The sequence below is a fragment of the Brachyhypopomus gauderio genome, chromosome 5, assembly GCF_052324685.1.
Source record: "Brachyhypopomus gauderio isolate BG-103 chromosome 5, BGAUD_0.2, whole genome shotgun sequence".
Lineage (NCBI taxonomy): Eukaryota > Metazoa > Chordata > Actinopteri > Gymnotiformes > Hypopomidae > Brachyhypopomus > Brachyhypopomus gauderio.
The window spans coordinates 29752401-29777290 of NC_135215.1; the positions used below are offsets into that span (position 1 = coordinate 29752401).

The following is a 24890-nucleotide window of genomic DNA, read 5'->3' on the forward strand; positions in this document are numbered from 1 at the left end:
ATCTAAACCAGGAGAGTGCGACTCCTTTAATACCTACTGTGTTTTCTAGTCTATCCAGCAAAATGTTGTGGTCTACAGTATCAAAAGCTGCACTAAGATCCAACAGTATAAGGAACGAGACGAGCCCATTATCGGCCGATATTAGTAGATCATTCACTACCCTGAGTAAAGCTGTTTCAGTGCTGTGGTTTGGTCTAAATCCTGATTGGAACTTTTCATGGATACTATTTGATTGGAGATAGTGGTTTAACTGATTGGAAACTGCTTTTTCTAAAATTTTAGAGATAAATGGGAGATTAGAAATGGGTCTATAGTTGGCTAAAATCTGCGGATCGAGATTCTGTTTTTTAATCAAGGGTCTAATTACGGCGCATTTTAATTGTTTGGGCATGTAACCTAGGTTAAGGGAGGAGTTAATCATATTAAGTAAGGGCCCTGCAGTGGCTGGGAGTAGGTCTTTAAATAGACGGGTTGGAACTGGGTCAAATATACATGATGTAGGCTTAGACGAATTAATCAATGTTGTGAGCTCTTTTTGCGATATAGGATTGAAGATATTTAGCTCAGTAATATTTTTGGATGCATTGTTACTAATAGCTGAACTACTGGGGTTGGATTGGAGGTTAGGCTGCGATGTATTATGACTCTGTAGTCGGATATTATCTATTTTATTATTGAAAAAGTTTAAAAATTCATCGCTAGTGTGTGTAAGTGCTGTGTTAGAACTAGTGTCGTTGATATTTCTTGTTAGTTTAGATACCGTCGCGAAGAGAAATCTAGGGTTATTCTTGTTGTTTTCTATTAGTGTCGAATAGTATGCGGCTCTAGCTTTTATTAGGGCATGTTTATATTTGACTATGGCGTCTTTCCATGTGATTCTAAACACTTCTAGTGAGGTGGATTTCCATTTTCGCTCCGCTGCTCGAGCTGCCTGTTTTAGAAGACGAGTGTGTTCGTCATACCATGGTGATAGCTTTTTCTCCCTAATTAATTTTGTTTTAATTGGAGCTACACTGTCTAAGGTATTGCTGAGTGTGGAATAAAACTGTTGTTTGTAAAACATTCCCCATAACCACCGACGGGACCGAGGGTTTGTATCTCCACCGCTTCTCCGTCTTCTTAGCCTTTAGCTTAGCACCGGCTCTGCAGCCCCGATACTTACGCCTCAGCTCCCCCGGGATTGTTTGGACAATGCCCCCGCGTCCCATGGGACGGAGGCTCAGCAGTTGTTCCCGGGAATAGAATCGAAACTCTACACTGCACTCCATACCACTATGAAAATAAAAATTAAAATATCCTTAGGATATAAATAAGATGCACTTTGGTCGTGCGTAAAAGCCTGAGACAATAAATAAAGTTTAACTCGAGAAAAGAGAAAAACAAAAAACACAAAGACGGAGCTACTGGAAAAGGCAGCCACTCGCGGCGGCGCCGGAAGCAGAAGAGCGCCGGAAGCAGAAGAGCTAATATATATTATATATTATATATATATATATATATATATATATATATATATATATATATATATATATATATATATATATATATTAGTGGTGGGCCGTTATCGGCGTTAACGGCATTCGATAATGTGATACTCATTGGGCGATATAAAAATTATCGCCATTAATCTATTCTTAAAGTTGGGTTGGGAGCTGGGTCAAAATAGGTAAGCAAACTATGATGACTTTCACCTTGATAGTTTAGCTCGGGTGTATTCCTAACCAAATTGCACAGTAGGGGGCGAGAACGAGTTTTCAAACCTGTGAATTACAACAACAAATCGCACATGTGCTTACATGGATGCCGCCACGAAGCCGCCAGATTTGCATCATGGAAAATTCATTTTTTAAGAAATTGACAAGACTAAAGTTGTTTGCAGCTTATGCAACGCAGAATTATTTTATTGTAGGAGTTCTACCAGTCTGAAGTACCATTTAAACGCAAAACACCCGTTTGCTAATGCTGCTGACGCTGGGTCAAGCACTGATGCAGCTCAGGGGAAGAGTCGCCGACGCCAAAAATAGGTTATCGAACCCTTGTACTAAATGTTGGCTTACATTTCAAATCTCATGTTTAGCTAACATTAAACATGATATAAACATTTAATGTACAGTATGTAGGCTTACAAATTCATGTTTGACTGAATATGCCCTCTTAAAGTATGTAGGCATAAAGTACTATTTTCATGTTTAACTGAATAAACCGTTGAACACGTAGCCTACATTTTATTGAGCATGTTTTTTTTTCTTCAAGTATCAAAGTAGAACAGCTTTCTCAAGCTGTCATTGATCCATTTTGGAAACAGGAGATGGGCCCCTGGTCTAATATAAATTTTTGACGGGGGGGTCTGCTAGGCGAACGTATTTGGGCATCTGCTATTTGTTTATTGTTGCCATAGAGGCAATCCCCAGCCTCATCTTGAGATCGCGGTGCGATTTCAAAATAAGAGCAGATAACGCGATTGAAAAAAAAAAAACTTTTCAAAACAGCTCGCGAAATAGACGGGCACTGTTCAATGAACTTTTTATTGTAGACACCTGGAACTATTGTATACAAAATGTTTCCTTTAAAAAAATAAGCTGTACACGTGTTTATATAAATACTGCAAAATTAAAGAAACCTAAATCATGGATTTCACGTCAGAATTTGAAAATGAACGCATGTAAATTAATGGCGTCCTTCACATCCAGTGAAAGCAAGGACCTTAAAAAGTTAGGTTTATACTTTCATGAGTGACCGTAGCGCGCGATTCCGCGAACCTCCGCAAACGCCGGAAGCGTTTATACTTTCCACGTCACATTCTTTGCAGTGTTGTCCAAAACGATATGTGGTAGTATAAAGAAACACATCTCAAAAACAAGGGAAGGAACATTTACCTGACGTTGTGTTTCAGGTTTGAAAAGTGCTAGAATTTAGGCTAAAATACAAATACTAACTTCGTTTCACAAATAGCTGTCTGACTGAACAGTTCTCCTGTATTACGTTAACAAATACGAGCCTCTTGTAATTCCAGGACAAAACATGAGAGAATGTGAAGAAAATAAACAACCATTAAATAATGTGAAAAAAAGTGAATTATTTCGAATCATTACGAGTATATGTATAAATATTGAACTTACATAAGTTTAACGTGCTGGGAAATATTGAAATGAAATTTGAAAGTGATGTACATATGCTTTAATTCCACCTTGTATAGGTGTATGAACCCTGCAAACATGACTTTGTTCACTGCACTGAGGTGTGGCACACGCAAAGTTACAAAATTCGAGAGGTGCACGACCTTGCGAATCGACAGCGCGCGAGGCCCACAATGACATCATTTTGACCACTGATTTTAGTTTAGCCCTTTTTTTGTAAAGAAATTTGTTAAGTCTGATGCACTTTCTGCCATTCTCACTGCTGTGTGCTGAGTAGCTGAACCGGAGCGGAGTTGCGCATGCGCGGGTCAGTTTCTCCACTGGCTTGCCTTTTACCGGTAATAAGCAAACACACACGGTATGATAATCGTGCATTTTAAGCAAAATAAGGTTCCAACAAAATAAGGTTCACAGCTCCGTGTTCCTCTGAAGCGTAATATGTAAACAACACGCACGAGGACATCAAAGGAATTAATCGAAACTAGCTAGCGGTGGTACGTTAACGCCAGCTAGCGTCGCCACAGCGGGCGGAAATTATCATACAGTTAAGCACGCCCACTAAGACGGCAGATATGATTGGTCAGTTTTGTTGTCACTTGAAACTGGTATTGCGCTGAATTATAACTGCCTGGCCCTCTGTAAATGAACAGCAGGCCCACCTACCACCAACATTCTGTGGAGGCATCATAGTGATGGGAATTTCGGCTCTTTTTAGGGAGCCGGTTCTTTTGGCTCAGCTCCTCATAAAGAGTCGGCTCTTTCGGCTCCCAAATGGCTCCTTCTTAGGGGGGGTGGCGAACGTACTTTGTTGACGGGGGTGTTTGGGGTGGGTGGCGAAAAGTGATGTCAGTAACGCGTTACTCCAATCTTACCACTTTTTTCGGTAACAAGTAATATAACGCGCTATTTCCAGTCCAGTAATCAGATTAAAGTTACTTATCCAAGTAACTGTGCGTTACTATTTTTATTTTCCCTCGTAAAATATATATTTTTCTTTCTTCTTGGCTCAGTTCTACTTTTGCGTCTGACTGTAGCACTCCACTCCAGTAAAGTAAATAAGATAATAAAAAAGTAAAGTAAATAAGATAATACTATTAAGATTAGTATTATTAGATTTAGAAAATAATAGACAACATAATGTAATAAAGTAAGCAGATCTAAAGAGGAAAGTTTTGAGACTCTTCTTGAAGCTGTGAAGGGATGAAATGCCTCTGAGCTCTTCAGGAAGAAAGTTCCAGAGCTTTGAGCCATAGTGGCTAAAAGCCCCCTCGCCAATCTTTAATCGGCTTTTATGAAATCACCAGTAGATTACTGTTTGAAGACCTGAGAGACCTGACTGGAACATATCTAACCATCATTTCACTGAGGTAAAGAGGAGCAAGACCACAAAGACATTTAAAAACCATCATTAGAACCTTAAAATGTATTCTAAAGCTGACATGTAACCAGTGCAGTGAGTGGATTGCAGGTGTAATATGATCTCTTTTTCTCCTGCAGGTCAGAACCCTTGCAGCAGCGTTCTGAACTCACTGTTCTGATTGATCGTGTTGGCGACTAAAAATAATGAAGCGAGACGTCTCTCCGTTTCAAACTGTTTACTGAAAATAAACTTGGCATGTTTACAGCGGGTAATTGACTCGAATCGTCTGCATCCTTCACAACGTAAAAAATATATGAGCCCGCCAGACCCCAGAAAACCCGCGCGTCTTCTCACATGCGCAATGTCCCCTGGGCAATGAAGTCCATCTCCCACACATTCCTGAATAAACTGACCTACAGTCTCGTTTTAAGCTCCTTTCATATCTGACACTGACACATGAACTGTTACTCTAAAAAATCTGTGAATTGACTTACATTAATTTTGCTTTAACTATTACATTTACATCATGTGTTCTAAATAAATTATCTTTCTAACAAATATATTCTCAACATCCTCCCCCCCCATAAACTACTGTTTATACAATTTCCAAAGGATACAAAAGCTGGATGGGCCTCCGCAGAACAGTCCCCGTGCTGGTGCGGACTGCACATGACCTCACCAGGCCATCACGACCAGGAAACAGCTCTTCGATTTTCCCCAGCTTCCAGCTCTGCCGGGGGGCGTTATCTTCTCTAATGAGTGCAACATCTCCAACCTTCAGCGTGGAAGGCTGTGGGGTGTCGCAGCGACGAGCTGACTTCAGATCCAGCAGATATTCCTTCTGCCAGCGGTTCCAGAAGTTGATCATGAGTCGTTGTCTGTAGCGCCACCTCTTGGTCATCTCCTCCTTATTGGCTGTTGGACGGTTGATCTCAGCTGGAAACGACTTGGGAGGCAAGCATGTCAGTCTCTGACCCACCAAGAAGTGGGCAGGGGTCAGTGGCTCTGGCTGGTCCACATCATTGGGCACATAAGTGAGCGGTCTGGAGTTGATTATGGCTTCAGCTTCAGTCAGCATGGTGCACATCTCTTCAAAGTTGAGTTTAGCTCTGCCAAGCACCTTTCTGAGGATGATTTTGACTGATCTAACTAGCCGCTCCCAGAACCCGCCCCACCAGGCTGCTCTTTCAGCGATGAACCGCCAGGCTATGCCCTTCTCTGAGAAGAACTCTCGCAGTCGTGGATCTTTAATTCGTTGCCAGAGCTCCTTCAGATCTTGATCTGCTCTTTTAAACGTCTTGGCATTATCTGAATAGATCACCTTACATATTCCTCTTCTAGATACGAATCGTTTCAGAGCTAGTAAGAAGTGCTCCGTAGACATGTCCGAGACCAACTCTAAGTGGACTGCTCTGGTTACAGCACACGTGAATAGTGCTATGTATGCCTTCGCCATTGAGCTCTGGATCTTCACATACAGTGGCCCGGCGAAGTCCACACCAGTAACTTCGAAAGGTGGTGATTCTGTTATTCTGTCCCTCGGCAATGGTGCAGTAGTCTGTTGTCCAGGCTTCGCTTTGAATTTCCTGCAAAATACACATCCGGACACAACCTTCCTTACCACCTGCCGTGCCTTAAGAATCCAATATTTCTCTCTAGTCTGCACTAAAGTGTCTTGTACACCTGCATGACATATTTGCTCATGTTGATTCTGCACCACCATCTCCGTGTATTTGTGTTTGCTGGGCAAAATCCAGGGGTGTTTTTGTCTGTAAGAGAGATCAGAGTGTTGTAGCCGTCCTCCAACACTAAGCAATGCATCTTCATCCAGAAATGGTTTGAGCTCTCGTATTCTGGAGTCAGTGTTGGGGCATTTCCCTGATACCAGCAGATCCATTTCGGACCTGAAACTCTCTTGCTGGATCACCTTCGTCCAGTATTTTTCAGCTTCATTCAGCTCTTCCGCGGTCAGTTCACCACTCACCTTAGATCTTGAACGCGAGTTGGTGATGAATCTCTTGATCCAGGCTGTCACTCGGAGCACTGTTTTTAGTTTGCTGTACTTCTCTAGACATAAGACAGGACTTGGGAAGTCTGTCTCTTGCTGAACAGCCTGTACCGCAATCTGGTATCTGGATCGGAGTTCAGATTTAACCTCCTCTTCCTGAACATCTTCCTGAGTACTCTCTAAGTGATCAGCTGTCATCAGAACACAAGGTCCATTCCACCACAATGTGCTCTGCTTCAGGTCTTGTACAGTTAGGCCTCTGGTGGGAAGGTCAGCTGGGTTAAGCTTCCCCTTGCAGTGAGACCAGAACTGAGGGTCTGTTAGAGTCTGGATTTCGGTGACTCTATTCGCTACAAACTGTTTCCACTTATGAGCAGAGCCGCGGATCCAGTGCAGAACTATCATTGAATCTGTCCACAGTCTGAGTTGTGTCTTGTCGAGCTGCAGCGCTTTCATGAGTGTGTTCCCCAACCTGGCTGCTATCACAGCACCCATCAGCTCCAGACGTGGCAGGGTCATTCTTTTAAGCGGGGCCACTCTGGACTTGGATGCGACCAGGCTTATAGTCACTTCTCCTTCCTTTGTTTCTCCTTCGACATAAGCGACTGCACTGTAAGCTCTTTCACTCGAATCACAGAATACATGTAGCTTCAGCACTTGATTGCTCTGCTGTGGCCTGCGCGTTTTGTACCACCGTGGGATTGACACCTCGTGCAGTTGAGGGAGCTCTGAACACCACTGTTGCCACTTCTTTGTCAGATCGGGTGGCAGCTCCTCGTCCCACTGGAGCCCTCTCTCCCACATCTCTTGAAACATGCACTTGATCCTAATCGTGAAGGGTGTCAAAAATCCCAATGGGTCAAAGATTCGGGCAGAAGACTGCAGAACACTTCGTTTTGTGTTCTCCCTTTCCTTCAGAATATTCAGCAGCCCTCTGAGGTCGAACATGAAGTCATCAGTGGCCGGTCTCCACACCAAGCCCAGCACCTTCAGAATGGACCTGGGAGGTTCTGGCTGAGCAGCACAATCCATCGAGCTTTCCTGCCATTTTTCCTTGAGCTCAGGAGAGTTCGTCATCCATTTGCATAGCTCCATGCCTGCTTCAGACATTATGTCCTTGGCCGTTTTTGTTACCGTGTAGGCCTCTGTTACCTCACTTGAACTTGAAATAAAATCATCCACATAGAGTGAGGAGCTGATTATTTCTACCACCTTTGGGTGTTCTAATTCGTACTGTCTCAAATGCTTCCGAATGGTGGCTGCGAGTAGGAATGGGCTTGACGAAGCTCCAAACACCACCCTCGTCATTCTGAGTGTGCGCAGCTTCATGTCCTTCTCCTGTGCGGGTGGCCCTGTGAACCACAGGAATCTTACAGCGTCCCGATCTCTTTCTGTAAGTGAAATCTGCAGAAAAGCTTTCTTGATGTCTGCCATATAAGCCACTTCATGCAGTCTAAACCTGATCAAGACACTCATCAGATCTGGATTCAGATTGGGACCGGTTAAGAGACAGTCGTTCAGAGAGGGACTTCCATCTTCGTGAGACGAAGCATCAAGCACAACTCGGAGTTTTGTTGTCGCCTTGTCTTCCCTCAATACAGCATGATGGGGTAAGTAGTACGTCTGGCTGCCTTGCAGTGATGCATGCTCCTTCGGCACGTCCTCAGCCATTCCTTGCTTTATGTAGTCTTCCACGACTTCGTTGTACCTGCTGTACAGTGTGACATCCTTGCTTAGTTTCCTCCTCAAACTCTCCAATCTCCTTTTGGCTATGCGGTAGTTGTCTTGAAGTGGTGGATGATCTTGTCGCCACGGCAACTCCACTTCGTAACGCCCGTCCTTGAGAATGGAGGTTTCTTCAAACCGCTGCAATGCCTCCGCATCCTCTGGGCTCCCAGGCTTCTCACTTGTTATGCCCAGGGACTCGAGCTCCCAGAATGCATGCAATTGTTTGTCCATCTGTGCCTCGTCGCTGAGCAGTATGTTCATGCATGTTGACTCCGTCATACTGGACACTGCCATTGGGCCTTGTACTGCCCATCCGAATGTGCTCTCTAGTGCCACTAGGCTCTTGGTCAGTCTTTCAACTCGGCCTGATACTATCTGCCAGTAATAATCAGAGCCAATTAGCACAGAAAGTTCAGGTTTATAATCTCCATCAGAGTCAGCTAATTGAAGACCTCTTTTTCTCATCTCTTTCTGTATGTGTTCACCTGGAACCTTCATCAGTGCTGTGCATACTCGTGGGGTCACAACAGCTTCTATTTCAATTCTCTGCTGCTTATCCCACACATTCTCCAAGCTGAGCTTCACTATGCTGCGACTAACTGTCGTTGGAGTAGAGGAGCCAAAGGTGTGAAGAGTAAGCGTTCCTTGTTTGGTAACAGGTAGCTGTAACTCCTTCACTACATTCTCATGCACGAAACTCCCCTGACTGCCTCCATCTAACAAGCAGCGGACCATCTTCCTGCTTGTGGGCCCTATGGCCCATGCCTTGGCGGTCTGTAGCAGCACCGTGTTCTCTGCTTTATCTGCTTGAGGAATTACTGAGGTTATGAGTGTGTCTGTGTTGGTCGACACATCAGGTGGAGGTGCCAGATTCTTCTCACAAACAGCTGCATGATGCCTGCCACCACATGTGGCACATGACACGCCCCTCGTCCTGCAGAACTTGGCAATGTGTTTGGACCCTAGACACACAAAGCACCTGCCTAGTCTCTTCAGTTTCTCTTTGCGTGCTGGTACATCGTAGTCTGGACATTTCTCAGATTTGTGTTCAACACGATCACAGAACAAGCAACTGTTTACTTTCTGTTCCGTAACGTGTAGCGCAGCTGCAGATGTCATGTTTGGTTTCTTTACTTTCATGTCACCAGCTGAATGTGACTTACTGTTTAGTTTGTTTGTGAACTGGTTTTCTCTCTGATTAAATGATTTCATCATTTGTACAGTTCTCTCTCGTGTCTGAACCTCTTTCTGAAGGAATTGAAGCACATCGGCCACCTTCCACTCGTCATTGTCACCTCTTTGACGGCTGTATTCAAGAGCCATGTCATCTGGCATCATCTGGAGTAATATTGGGCATAACATTCCACCATAGGTGTCTGATACCACTCCTAATGATTCTAGGCTTCTGGTTTGAACTTCACATTCATCATACAACTGTCTTAAGGCAGTGACATCAGAGGATTTCTTTACAGGAGTGAGATTCAGTAGCTTTGACATGTGAGCATTTACAATTAGATCTTTCCTTCCAAACCTCCTTTGAAGTAAATCAATAGCTGCGTCATAATTACTGTCGGTCAGTGCAAGCCCTGCTACTGACTTTGCAGCTGTTCCAGTAAGATAAGTTTTCAGGTAGGTAAACTTCTCTTTCTTGCAGAGTGCACTGTTGTTATGAATAGCAGTCTCATACTGACTCCAAAATTCCTGCCATGAGCTTACATCTCCATTAAATTTGTCAATTTGTAACTTTGGCAGTCTCATTGTCTGTTTATTTGCACTACTAGCATCACTTTGACGAGTAGGTGGGGGGTTACTCACGTTCTCGATGATCACGCGATGAACACGCGTTTTTACCTCAATGACGCGATCTCTATACTCTTCTGCGAGTTCAATCTCCGCCTCCATGTCTTCCAGTGAAGTGTGTTCCTCCACTATGTTGTCCAGCTCGCGCAAACTGTCCTCCTTTGCTAACAATACTGCTAACATCTCCCGCACACGATTGAGATCCCTCTGTTCATCTTCTTTTCGCAATTCAGCGTCAATCTGGTTCATCAGTCGCGTAGCGGAGCTTCGAATCGTCCGGCGTTTTCTTCGCGCCCTTTCTCCTTGCTCCGCCGCGAGTGGTCTCTCTTCACTCTCTTCGTCAGCCATCTCGTTCTACCTTCCCGGGTTTCGGCACCAAAATGTTCTGATTGATCGTGTTGGCGACTAAAAATAATGAAGCGAGACGTCTCTCCGTTTCAAACTGTTTACTGAAAATAAACTTGGCACGTTTACAGCGGGTAATTGACTCGAATCGTCTGCATCCTTCACAACGTAAAAAATATATGAGCCCGCCAGACCCCAGAAAACCCGCCCGTCTTCTCACATGCGCAATGTCCCCTGGGCAATGAAGTCCATCTCCCACACATTCCTGAATAAACTGACCTACAGTCTCGTTTTAAGCTCCTTTCATATCTGACACTGGCACATGAACTGTTACTCTAAAAAATCTGTGAATTGACTTACATTAATTTTGCTTTAACTATTACATTTACATCATGTGTTCTAAATAAATTATCTTTCTAACAAATATATTCTCAACACTCACTGTAGGTGAGAAATAGAGCTCTTTGGAAGAGTAGATAGAACAGCGTTACAATAATCTAGCCTTGATGTGATAAATGCATGGACAAGTTTTTCACCATCAGCAGAAGAGAGCATATCTCGGACCTTAGTGATGTTTCGGAGGTGAAAATAAGCTGTCTTGCATGTAGTCATGATGTGTGATTTGAAGCTGAGCTCATTATCAAAGGTGACGCCCAGGTTCATAACACATTGTCTGGCATTCAGATTCATTTGATTTAAATAGGTCTGGACATCATTCCTTTGTGAATCACTGCCAAGAACAAGAACCTCTGTCTTCTCTTTATTTAGTTGCAGAAAATTGTCAGACATCCATGTCTGTGCATCACCTATGCAGTCAAACAGTGAGCAAATAGATTTTAGGGCTTTAGGTTCTAGATAAATCATCTGCATATTGATGATAACTAATCAGAATCAGAATCACTTTATTTCGCCAAGTATGTTGCACATACAAGGAATTTGTCTTGGTGTTTGCCCACAAATAAGACTTGAAACATGCTACACACAGACTATACAAGAGATATGTACAGAATAGATATGCAATAAACAGTTGTACAGTTGTATTTACAGTAAAATGCCAAGGGGTGGTACAATGTATTGCACAAATGCTGTTTGACAGAAATGTCATTCATGTCCATTGAAGTAGGTCGAGAAGAAAGTGAGTGTAGTAAGTAGGGGTGACCTGCAATAGTCGCTGATTCGACTATAGTCGACTATGAACGTCATAGTCGAATGTACCATTCTAACTGCATGGGGGTGCCCAAGGATGCAGCTAAGCATTAGATGTTACATGAAATGTCTTTGTTTTCGTTATATATAGCCTTTTGTCAAATAAAATCATCCTAATTTCTGTTAATAAATATTTTAAAATGTTGTTTTTATAGGCATCTTCCTTACTACACATTAATAAATCACACTCTGCAGTTGCACAATCCAAACGAGCGGAGCTGAACATGCTACAGAATACGCAGCATCTGCCGAGATTATAATGGCTATTAAAAAACTTCAAAAGTATTTTGAAAAAGATAAAGATGAATCAAACAAAGTAAAGTGCAAGTTATGTCATCAACGTCTTTCATTTCGCACGACAACAACCAACATGGCATACCATTTAAAACGCGTTCAGCCGTTTGTTGTTTCGATCGTCTCGTCGCGGTGCGTCTCGGCAAGTAGGCCTATAAACATTTTTTGTTGTTTGCTTTTAAACCCTGTTACATGAACCTTTCCTTATATATTTTTGCTGTTGTGTGGTAATGTTTTTATATTTTCAGGCAGGCATATTTTATTTAAAATATTTTTGACATTTTGCACTGTGCCTGTCTGACAGTTCGATATACGCAATGCGCACTGACGGTTAATGTTCTCTAACGTTTCATAAAAAATAAATGAGTAAATAAATAAAAGCTGAATATAGCCAACCTACCATGTTTATTCATTTATCTGAGTGTTTTAGGTTTTTACTTTGAAGAGGAAAAAAGTCCTGAATGAGAATGCGATCCTGTTTAAGGTGCTGTAAAATAAATAAATAAATAAATAAACCCAATTCAACTATTAGTCGAGTAAAGGGAAAAGCTGAGTCTGAATATATGGAATGAAACCTGAGAATAAGGAATGTAGTCTGAATATATGGAATGAAAGTCTGAATATATGGAGTGAAACCTGAGAATAGAAAATCTATTTTCACTATTGATATTTTATTAGCTCTCTCACATATCTATTTACTTTGCACACAAAACATCCATGTGTGGATAAAACAAATGTTTACTAAGGAGGTTTTATTAGCACTCTTAATTTATCTATTTACCATGCACACAATGTGCCTGATGAAAGCATTCATTTTGTAAATATCAATGAGACATTATAAACTTAACTCATCTAAGATTCAACAGACACCACCCTGCATCTGGCATTAATCCACCTGGACAATGAAGACACTTACTCAAATTTTGTTCATATACATCAGTTCAGCATTCAACACAGGGTTGCCAACTCTCATGCAATGAGCGTGAGACACACGCATTTGACTGTCTTCACACGCTCACACGCCCTCAAGTCCATCAAATTCTTTGGTGTACACCTAGCAGAAGCACACTCACTATTCAAGAAGATGTCAAAGTATATATCAGGGTTGCCAACTTTTGACGTTCGCTTAGAGTGAGATTTTAACCTGGCGAACGCAAGTTGTTGAGCGGGGGAGGGGGGGATGGCGAACGTAAAATGGACACAAATTAAGTGTTATATCGCGATCTATCGATCGCCGGTGGTTGGCACCAGAGCAAACTAGTAACTCATTGAATTATAGATGTGGATCAGAGGTAAATAAACTGGATTTTTATCGGAAGTGTGGCGTGAGAGCGTGTGAAAACGGTCAAATGCGTGTGTCTCACGCTCAATGCGTGAGAGTTGGCAACCCTGTATATAGACGACCAAACAGAAGGCATCAGCAGAGCAGATGCACATGATGAATCCACTATGATATGCATGTGACGACAAAAGTCATAACAGCAGAGCCCAAATCAAGAAACCATAGGGGAGAGTTGGGTGATTTGTGCCAGGGGGGAAGTTGTGCCACCCCCTGTTTCTAGGGAACCAGAGAAGAAATTGGTTATGTGACCATTAATTTTTGAAAAAACATTCATTTTACTCATCCTGCAAAGAAGAGAGCCTCATTGCATAAGAGGAAAGCACTTTTAAGTTCAAAAAACTGTTTTTTGCCTTTCAAAGTAAAATTCCTATGATCAAGGATTTTTGATTGTTGTGTCCAAACAGTTATAGAGAAGTATGAAAACATTTTACACGTTTTAGTACTTTGGTAAGCTACACTATGAGTCTATGCAGCTAGCATGATGTTAGCCCAAAACTACTGGACGATGCATTTTTTCCCAAATGGTGGGGTTGGGGTGATTTGTGCCATAGGGCCTGGGGTAAGTTGTGCCAGTGGCAGAACTCACACCCACTTATGAATATTTTAAACATATTGTTTTTTTTTTTTGTAGTTGTACATTTTATTCTTATATTTAATCACTTAAACTATGTGACATTCTTAATTTTAGACCCAAAATAGAAATAGACCATCATGCCACGGAGTTATAAGAGGAAGACATGCAGGGCTTCCACTCCTCTAGAGGACATGGACAGAGTAGTGAAGAGGTGGAGAAGGGAAGTCTATTGGTCAGGTGGCGAGGGAGATGAGCATATGCAGGATGTCATTAAAGTAAAACATGGAGAAGAAAAAGATAGATGGAAAAGAAATAGGATATAAAAGAACTGGACTTATTTAAAGCGTATAGCTTCAACTTATGCAAATGTAAATGTAAACTGCAATGGATCAATAAGGGAAAAATTAAGATATATGCTAATTATGCTAAAAAAATGTAATATTTGCTACTGTTTTTGTTTCATTTTGAACTGAACTTTGTTCTGAAGTGTTAGGCCTTGTTTAAGAAAATTTATCTTTTGTGTGCTCATGTGGCACAATAGGCTTGTAGAAAATTAGCCTTTGATGTTGTAAAGTAACTTTAAATAAACCTTAAATTAGTAATTTTGTATTGAATTTGTCTAGCTTTTATATAGCATTCCAGTTCTTGAGATCAAAATATATTATTTTACTTCAGTAATCAATGGCACAACTTACCCCGCACTGGGGGCAAGTTGTGCCACGAGACCACTTTTTTTCAAAAAGCTGTATTTCGTAAATACTATATTTCACATCCAAAGTGACTGATTCCAGGGATGCCCCACATCCTGAAATATATGTACATATTTTAGTTGGAAGCATTACTGTCATAGTCTCACTTTAAAGTCACTTTAAGTAAAAACTGGCACAACTCACCCCACTCTCCCCTACACATCAGCTAAAGATATATATAGAAATGTAGTGTGCTAGAGTGTGCAGATGGTATAGATATAATGTTATTGATATTAGAGAGAAATTTACTGCATAGAGAAAGTGTCTGTTAAATGTCAAAAGTATTTTGAAAAAGATAAAGATGAATCAAACAAAGTAAAGTGCAAGTTATGTCATCAACGTCTTTCATTTCGCACGACAACATGGCATACCATTTAAAACGCGTTCAGCCGTTTGTTGTTTCGATCGTCTCGTCGCGGTGCGTCTCGGCAAGTAGGCCTATAAACATTTTTTGTTGTTTGCTTTTAAACCCTGTTACATGAACCTTTCCTTATATTTTTTTGCTGTTGTGTGGTAATTTTTTTATATTTTCAGGCAGGCATATTTTATTTAAAATATTTTTGACATTTTGCACTGTGCCTGTCTGACAGTTCGATATACGCAATGCGCACTGACGGTTAATGTTCTCTAACGTTTCATAAAAAATAAATGAGTAAATAAATAAAAGCTGAATATAGCCAACCTACCATGTTTATTCATTTATCTGAGTGTTTTAGGTTTTTACTTTGAAGAGGCAGGCATATTTTATTTAAAATATTTTTAACCCAAAATATAAACCCAATTCAACTATTAGTCGAGTAAAGGGAAAAGCTGAGTCTGAATATATGGAATGAAACCTGAGAATAAGGAATGTAGTCTGAATATATGGAATGAAAGTCTGAATATATGGAATGAAACCTGAGAATAGAAAATCTATTTTCACTATTGATATTTTATTAGCTCTCTCACATATCTATTTACTTTGCACACAAAACATCCATGTGTGGATAAAACAAATGTTTACTAAGGAGGTTTTATTAGCACTCTTAATTTATCTATTTACCATGCACACAATGTGCCTGATGAAAGCATTCATTTTGTAAATATCAATGAGATATTATAAACTTCACTCATCAAAGATTCAACAGACACCGCCATAGCCACCACCCTGCATCTGGCATTAATCCACCTGGACAATGAAGACACTTCTGTTCATATACAGCAGTTCAGCATTCAACACCATCAATCCTCCGCACCTGATTGGAAAGTTGAGTCTACCTGGACTTTCTGACTGGGAGACCAACTACGCAGCGAGCACCACCACAGTCCACTGCTATTCACAGTGCTTACTCATGACTCTAACCATATCAAGTTCACTGATGATACAACCCTGGTGGGTCTCATCAACAAGAACGAGCCAGCATACAGAGAGAAGGTGCAATGGCTAATGGACTGGTGTAAAAGCAACAACCTGTCTCTGAATGTGAACAAAACCAAAGAGATGTTTGTTTACTTCAGAAGAAAAATGTGTAATCACTCTCCACTAAGCACTGACCACTCCACCATGGAGATCCTCAAGTCCACCAAATTCTTTGGTGTACACCTGGCAGAAGCATACTCACTATTCAAGAAGATGTCAGAGTATATATAGATGCAGAGCAGATGCACATAATGAATTCACTATGATATGCATGTGACGACAAAAGCCAAAACAGCAGCACCCAAATCAAGATGCCAAACACATCAGCTAAAGATGTAAATGTAGTGTGCTAGAGTGTGCAGATGATATAGATATGATGTTATTGATATTAGAGAGAAAACTAGTGCATAGAGAAAGTGTCTGTTACAGAAAGAGATTCTCATTGAAGGAAATTCTTACAAACAATAAAGTGAAAAAACCCCAGTGTAGGTCATGATCAGAAATCATTGAAGATCATAGCCCATTAAAAACAAAGAAGCAGAAAAACAAATGTGGTCCCAATGCTCGTCACCATGTAAAGTTTATTGGTGGGAGCTCGGGTTTACCCATCGCACGACCTTAAACGGGACCAGAAAGTATGGAGCCAGTTTCTTGGTGTCCCCACGGACCGGTAGGTCCTTGGCCGACAGCTGATGGTGCCGAGAGCCTGTGCTTGTCAGCACTATGGCGCTGAGCGGCCAAGGCTGCTAACAAGGCCCTGTGAGCCCTCTTCCCAGCCAACTGAGAGCGCCTGACCAGGGCCCGAGCCCCAGGCACACCAAGCATACCTAGCATAACCATAGAGACCCTCAAATGGGGACATACGTAGGAAAGAGTGCCACAGAGTGTTGAGGGCATATTCTGCCCAAATCAGATGGTCCGATCAGGAGGAGGGGTTAGAGGAGGCCAGGCAGCGAAGGGTCTGCTCAAGGTCCTGGTTTACCCTTTTGGTCTGGCCATTGGTTTGTGAGTGAAAGCCCGAGGAAAGGCTGGCCCCGGAACCGGCTAGCAAATTGAGGGCCCATGTCAGACATCACATCAGTAAGGAACCCATGCACACGTACAACGTGCTCTAAAAACAGACAAGTCGTCTCCGAAGGAGGCCGAAGGAGGCTTGGGCAGAGCCACGAACTTGGCCATCTTAGAGAAATGTTCCACGATAACGAGGATGACCTTTTATACAACTTTAAACTTCAACCCTCTTCTGTTATCTCTGGTAAGCCCACTTACAATTTTCCCTTGCCCTTCCTTACTGACTATTTAGCTGAAATTAAAACCTGGCTCCCTTTATTTTCTCAAATAAAATGGTGACAAAACAGAAGTTCTACTTGTTGGCACCAAATCCAATCTTTCTAAAACAAAAACTTTTTCTCTCACTATTAATAATTGCACTCTCCTTCGGTTCAGGTAAAGAGCTTGGGTGTCATATTGGATAGTACACTTTCATTTCAGTCACACATTAGTAATATCAATCGCTCTGCTTATTTCCACCTCCGAAATATCACTCACCTCCGCTCCTCTCTTTCCTCTCACACTATTGCTATTCTGGTTCACAGCCTAGTCACTTCTCGTTTAGATTACTGTAATTCTCTTCTTTATGGTCTTCCTCTTAAATCATTAAACAATTTTCTAATGGATCAAAATGCAGCTGCACGTATCATTACAAGAACTCCTTCTTTTCACCATATCATTCCTGTTTTACATCAACTGCACTGGCTCCCGGTTAGTCATGTAAATGTGCCATATTTTGTCAATTGTGATTTTTCACCGCAATCGAAATTTGTCCACCGCTTCTTACCCATCTGTGCAGTTAGAGCGCGCACACACACATCACACGTGCCCAGAGCGGTGGGCAGCCCTAGCCCGGCACACGGGGAGCAGTTGGGGTTAGGTGCCTTGCTCAAGGGCACCTCAGTCATGGCCTCAGGTCTGGGAATCGAACCCACGACCCTCCTCCAGAGGCTGGTCTAGCACAGTAGAGCTGTGAGCTCTCCATGATCAAATCCATGCTTTTACTAACAGTCACAGTCTGCGTTTCGACAGCTCTAAACTTCGCATCAAACATGTTGGGCAATTTCCACGGATGTTCAAGAAATCTTTTAATTTCTCGATACACCAGGGCAACGCCTAATCCAATCAGCAGAAACCCAGTGATCAAAGTTCCAAATAGATATACATCCTCCATGTCTTCCAGGGAGAGAGGCACAAGACACAAACCACAACATGTCACCCAGGAGTCAAGCACATATTCAGCAAAGAACGTTCTATCCAGACATGTGGGTTCTCCCGACCCATGACTCCTTGTGGAAAATAGTATCGATTGCATTGAATTACCACTTAATCAATTCCATATTTCTTGTTTGAAATTCAAAGATCAGCATTAATACTAATCTATATATTAGATTAGATATTAGGATAATATAATATTAATTCCAATACTGTGCTATTGCAGGCATACTGACAGTACTTGGTTAAAACTGAATTCAAATGATATTAAATACTCAAACTTTATGCTTATAAGTCTTCATGACCACACTTCACTAAAACATTCTGTACTATTTATTCTATTCTGTATATTATTACTATAGATATAATTTGCAAATGTGTTAAATCATTACTCATTCACAGATAATAATTAAGACCTGCAAAGTGAGCCTCTAAGTGTAGCCAATATTCATTCATTGAGGAACTTTTTCAGAATTTTGTTCTACATTTAAAAAGCAAAATGTTCTGTTTACAGAAATATTTTTTCTGTACTTTACACTTTTCAGTTTTAGCACTTGGAAGACCAAGTATTTGGAAGTATTGCACTGTAACATTACAAAATCTTCTTGTTTCAATGTTATACACACAACTACAAATATTATGCATGTGCACACACACACACACACACACACACACACACACACACAGAAAACCTGTGTACGTGTCACTTACTTCCATGCTTGCTGTGTGGGGGTGGAACTTCTGAAGCCTATATATTGCTACTTGACCCTGATGTAAGCCCCTTTGCTAGCGAAAGCTCACTGGTGAGAAGATCTCATCTAAGAGAAGATCTAGTGAGAAGATCTAGCATCTAAGCATAATCTAAGATGTCTGCAGAGTTTGAACTTTGTCCAGGAAGAATAATCGGGGGCTCAAACCCTTGTTTCATCATCGCAGAGATTGGTCAGAATCATCAAGGAGACATTGAGATTGCCAAGAAAATGATTCGCATGGCTAAGGTATTGTCCTTGAAAAGTTTACAGGGGTTTTGCTTTATTTTTATTTATTTATGTTATATTTTATTGAGAGGTAACATTTGATATATAAAGCTAATTAGAAACATTTAATCTAGGATCAGTTTGTTCACATAAATAAAACAGCCCAGAGCAATACTATCTGAGAATCTTTTTGTAAATATAATTTTCCATGAATTAAAACTGCAGTTGTTAAATGCCACAGATTTGTATACAAATAGCACAATACAATAATTATGTGACAATAACTAATAAGATGTATGAGATGTACTGTAGATGTTCCATTTTCTTTCAGTTTGGAATGAGTCAGTTATTCAGTCAGTTGCATAAATAAAAAAAATGCTCAACTCCTACAGATACTGGAAAAGAAAAGAACAAATCTGTATTAAATATACAGTTTTTTTCGGCTTTATACTAAACAGACACAGTAAAAAAGTGGCAGTTTTTCAATGTTACAACAAAGAGCCACATCACCCATTCTTTCCCCCCCCCCTGTCTCTCACAGAGAGAGAGAGAAAGAGAGAGAGAGAGAGAGAGAGAGAGAGAGAGAGAGAGAGAGAGAGAGAGAGAGAGAGAGAGAGAGAGAGAGAGAGAGAGAGAGAGAGAGAGAGAGAGAGAGAGACCTCTGCTCTGATTTATTGTAAATGTTACACACAAACAGTGTTGGGGCAGTCATGGTCTAGTGGTTAGGGAACCGGTCTCGTGATGGTCCTGTGTTCGAATCCCAGGCCTGAGCCCATGACTGAGGTGCCCTTGAGCAAGACACCTAACCCCAACAGCTCCCCGGGTGCCGGGCTAGGACAGCCTACTCTGTTAAAAACGTCCTCTGTTCATCTTCATATTTTTGTTTTGCTGTGCATTTTTCCCCTGCCATGTTGAGAGCACACTTGACACAAATTGTTTATTGAAATCGTCCTGTCCTGGCTGGGAAGCGATGTTTTCATCTCACGCACATGCGCGTTTGACAAAAATACAGGGGTGAACTCAAGCTAAGCGAACAGCACATTAAAAAAACAAACACAAACTTCGATATAAACATAAGGCGTGATATGCTTCAGGACTTTGGCACGGTTGGAGAAGGTGCGCCACGGCACGGCGAGGTTGCTCGTGCATGCGTGCACGCACACTACGAGCTCTGTTATGTACGCAACTTGTTTTCTAGGTAAAAAGTGCACGAACTCCGTTTATAACGCCACTTGCCTTTAGGAAGAAGAGAACAGACAGCGGCAGTAGGTTTGAAGCCTCCCTCAATCGTCTGCGGTGCCTTAGCAGCACCTCGTATGTAGTTTATTCCAAACGTGTGACATAAGACCGCGTCTCACCAACGAGACTCAAAGCAGTGTCACTTCATGCCGCTAGTCTCCCGTTTTCCACTACGCCGGTTTTAAAAGTATTAGTGGCTCGCTAGGCTTGTAAACAAACCGCGCACCACGAAGGTGTAACAGTCTGTCGCCCTCAGAGCTGATGAGGTACTCGGGCCACGGCACAGATCGTTTGTGCAGGTGAGAGCGCGGACCGCATGAAACCAGGCAAAGAGCCGCAGGTTGGCCACTCCTGGTCTAACCCAAAAAATGTATTGATCAGGTTTGTCTCCACTCACAATCTCTAATTTATTGTCACTGGTCCTATTGTCTAATCTAATAGACAAACATATTAAGGAAAACATACTGTAGCACCAAACAAAAAATCAAAACTGGAGATCGAGTTAATTTTACATATGGCAGAACAAAAATAGTCCATACTCACCAAGTGTGTCAAACATATCCAAATCACTTTCCATTGCAATCTCTTTTAATCTCTCCAGGTCACAGCGATTGAATTCCACACAGAATTTAATTCTACTCGCTTAATATGCTCTCGCTCTCTCTCCTCCTCTATCTTCCCCACCCATTCAGGATTGTGGAGCAGACTGTGTGAAATTTCAGAAAAGCGAGCTCAAATACAGGTTCACTAAACGAGCACTAGAGCGTCCTTACAATTCTCCTAATTCCTGGGGGAACACTTACGGGGCCCATAAGCGCCATCTAGAGTTCAGCCATGAACAGTACAAGGAGCTGCAGAAGTTTTCCAGAGAAGTTGGAATTTTCTTTACTGCATCAGGCATGGACGAGGTTAGAGACTATTTCTTGTTTCATGAGTCTCAAAGCATACTGTATTTGAACTACTATGTGGTCTACATATAGTGATAGCAAAAATAACAATTTGAAAGTTTTTTTGTGATGTTTTTGTTATATTTCTTTCCTTAAAAGATGGCAGTTGAGTTCCTACATGAAATCAATGTGCCCTTCTTTAAAGTGGCCTCGGCAGACACCGGCAACATCCCTTACCTTGAGAAGACCGCCAGAAAAGGTTTGTGTGTGTCTTATAGCTTCAGCAGGGGTTGAAACCCTAATGGAGTAAGGGTGACTCCAACATGTACAAGTAAAATTAAACACAACATGAACTGAGTCTCTCTTTGTATAGATCATATAATCATAAATCATTGCATTCATTATTTAACACACAGTTCACTGTAGTAACAGTGCATTTTTGGACTTATATTCCAAGGCCGTCCCATGGTGATATCCAGTGGTATGCAGTCTATGGAGACCATGCACTATGTTTATCAGACAGTGAAGAAGCACAACCCAAACTTCACCTTTCTGCAGTGTACCAGTGCTTACCCACTGGCCACAGAGCATGTCAACCTGCGCATCATCACAGTGAGAATCTTGCACATGTTATAGAGACTTGGTGCCATTATGCCCAGAGCTTTAGGGACAGACTTCCCTGAACTTTTAAATAAATCATTCATTGTTTAATTAAATTTAATCATGCATTAGTCACTTGTTCTCATTAGGTGCTATTTCTCTGACTCCTGCTACCAAACCTGCCATGCCGCCATGGAAGATCATAGAACAGAATAGGTATGCATACGTCTGTTTGCTCTCCAATGCAGGAATTCCAGAAGGAATTCCCGGATATTCCGATTGGCTACTCGGGTCACGAGGCAGGCATCAGTGTAACCATTGCCGCAGTAGCCCTAGGTGCAAAGGTCGTGGAACGTCACGTGACCTTGGACAAAAGTTGGAAGGGAAGTGACCATGCAGCGTCCCTAGAGCCAGCTGAGCTCAAAGCACTGGTGAAAGAAATCCGAACAGTGGAACTCGCCATGGGTTCAACAATCAAGCAAATGCTTCCCTGTGAAGCCTCCTGCCACAGCAAGGTCTGACCACAAACTTATGCACTGCATTTTTAAAGGATCTTTTCTGTTGTTCATGATTATTTTGTCAACTGTCTGCTATTCATTTCACCAAGTTATGTCTCTGGCAATATAGCATAGTATGCTATGGGGCAGTCATGGCCTGGTGGTAGGGAACTGGTCTTGTGTCCAGAGGGTCGTGGGTTCGATTCCCAGACCTAAGGCCATGACTGAGGTGCCCTTGAGCAAGGCACCTAACCCCAACTGCTCCCCGGGTGCCGGGCTAGGACTGCCCACCGCTCTGGGCACGTGTAATCCACAGCCCCCTAGTAATCACTAGTGTGTGTGTGTGTGTTCTGACTGCACAGATGTGTTATAAGCGGAGGACAAATTTCGACTGGGGTGTAAAAAATCACAATTGACAAAATATAGCACATTTATATTTTATCAAATAATAACCTGTCGTGGAACCGGCGTCTCTCTGTAAGCAGAGTTATGAGCGCCCAGAGAGTGTCAGTCAGTGAAAGCAACACATGCACACGGAATGGTTACTTCACCAAAATCTCTAGCTTATTTCTCATGCCACCAGTCCTTATATACCATGAGGGCTGGCTGGTCTTGTGTTACAAAGTCATCACAAAGTCATATGATTCATGGTCATAAATGAGACATATGTTATTACCAAATAAAGCATAAATTCTGCACTTTTAGGGGACACTTGCTCGTCGGGCACAGGTCTTCTGTCTGGAACATGTCACCTGTCTGGAACATGTCTCCATTGCCGCCTTCTCCTTGTCTAGTCCCCTTGACCCAAAGGCTGACCTTAAACTTCCTCGTTTGGTCGCACACTATGTTTAAAAATACTCTTTGAGAAAGTAGAGTTTCAGCATTTTCTATAACAAACCACATTAGATCAAATTTACTTTTCAAATGTTGCTTGTTTCTATCACTAATATTATTGTCATTTCCAGTATCATTTGTTTTAATAGTTAATAATAATAATAATAATAATAATAATAATAATAATATGTTTTTTCTGGTTTCAGTTGGGCAAGTCAGTGGTGGTGAGAAGAGCAGTGCAGAAGGGGACACAATTAACCCTTGACATGCTGGGAGTTAAGGTGGCAGAGCCACAAGGCATACCACCCCAGAATATCTTCAAGTTGGTGGGCAAGACAATAACTGTGGACGTAGAGGAAGATGACACCATAACTAATGACATGGTCAATGGCTGCTGATAAATTAATTTGAATTAATGTTTATTCAACTTTATTGCAGCTTGTAAAAAGGCAATCACCTGTTTCATGGGAAGAACAGGAACAATGAAAAAAAGACATGGATAAAAAAGGGTGTAGGATTATTTTATTTGTGAACACTGCCAACTGAGAAAAAACAATCATGTAGTCTGTAAAAGAAGAGAGGAAAATGTAAGGATTGTAATTGTATATGGGAATGTTTTCATTTTGATTAGATTATGTACCTCTTTAGTACTCTTACCTGGAATAATCAGTGGGCTAATGAGAGATTGCTAATTGGAGTAGACCATTGCACATAACTTGGGGATCCTTCCTTCTTCCCTTTGTTATTCCATGCATATTTTAATACATTTTCATTTTAATTAACTTTGAAATTATGGAAGGTATGGTGATGGTAAAGGGTATTGTGTATATGAAGGGAGCTGTAGACATTTTATATATAATTAGGGAGAAATGGTTCAGGTATAGCAGGTATAGATTATAAGAGTAGGTGAACCTGTGATGGGAGGAGAGGTCCATGAGTGGAACAACTGAAGGGGGTTCAGAAAATGATGAGCATGTTTCAAACCAAGTGCCATGAATGATTGATTTGAGAATTGAGTAATTTTGATGGAGGCGATATTACTTTTTTTTTGTTGTTTAACTGTTTGTTTAATTTTTGTCTGCTTCTTCACTATGGCAACTTGTCTTTGGGACTGTTGGGAAATAAAATCAATAAATGAAATAACTAAATGTCCAAGATCAATGTCCATCAATTTCCATGGTTAGACTCCATTTAAATTCCTCCTCCCGGTTGTCATGTAACATGAAAACTATTTATTTTTGCTTCCCCATTTGCAAAGTATTGCAGAACAGTTGTGCTGTTCTGATATCTGGTTATTCTCCTATGTGTATTTCCAAAAAAATATTTTAGTACTAATTTTTAAAGTAACACCTGTATTAACTCTACCAAAGCAAATCTTGAAGCATAAAATTCTCTTCTGGCTTGCTCATCCTTCCTAGGATAAGATAATGTAATCCAGAGATTTCTTATATAGCTAGTGCTCACTGACCCTAAGACATTTTACATTTCTTCTTAATTGTAACATTGCAGAATCACGAGATGGGTTTGTATCCATGTGCAGGTTTAATACAAGTGGACAGATCAAGTAGCAGAGTAACAACAAACGTACAGACAGAAGGGCAAGGTAGAGATCATATTATGAAGTCAAATTAGGGGCTTTAATGGTGACG

General features: G+C 41.4%; 1 protein-coding gene and 1 long non-coding RNA gene across 2 annotated transcripts in view; one reads left to right on the forward strand and one right to left on the reverse strand.

Moving 5' to 3' along the window:
* LOC143515064 (uncharacterized) overlaps positions 1 to 21140 on the reverse strand; it is a 36545-nt gene extending 15405 nt beyond the window's left edge. The window contains exon 1 of the long non-coding RNA XR_013131027.1: positions 20967 to 21140. This is a non-coding gene — a long non-coding RNA (uncharacterized LOC143515064). The remainder of the gene's footprint in view (positions 1 to 20966) is intronic.
* Positions 18995 to 24383, forward strand: LOC143515063 (N-acetylneuraminate-9-phosphate synthase-like). The gene is made up of 6 exons (XM_077006968.1): positions 18995 to 19205; positions 21116 to 21331; positions 21470 to 21569; positions 21768 to 21922; positions 22159 to 22425; positions 23448 to 24383. The coding sequence occupies exons 1-6, from the start codon at positions 19074 to 19076 to the stop codon at positions 23637 to 23639; spliced, it is 1062 nt and encodes a 353-aa protein (XP_076863083.1). The 5' UTR covers positions 18995 to 19073; the 3' UTR covers positions 23640 to 24383.
* Positions 24384 to 24890: the final 507 nt, after the last annotated feature.

Coding starts and splice junctions, on each gene's coding strand:
- LOC143515063 (XM_077006968.1), top strand. CDS start 19,074: ATGTCTGCAGAGTTTGAACTTTGTCCAGGAAGAATAATCGGGGGCTCA. Junction 19,206..21,115: donor AAATGATTCGCATGGCTAAG/GTATTGTCCTTG, acceptor CCACCCATTCAG/GATTGTGGAGCAGACTGTGT. Junction 21,332..21,469: donor CTGCATCAGGCATGGACGAG/GTTAGAGACTAT, acceptor TTTCCTTAAAAG/ATGGCAGTTGAGTTCCTACA.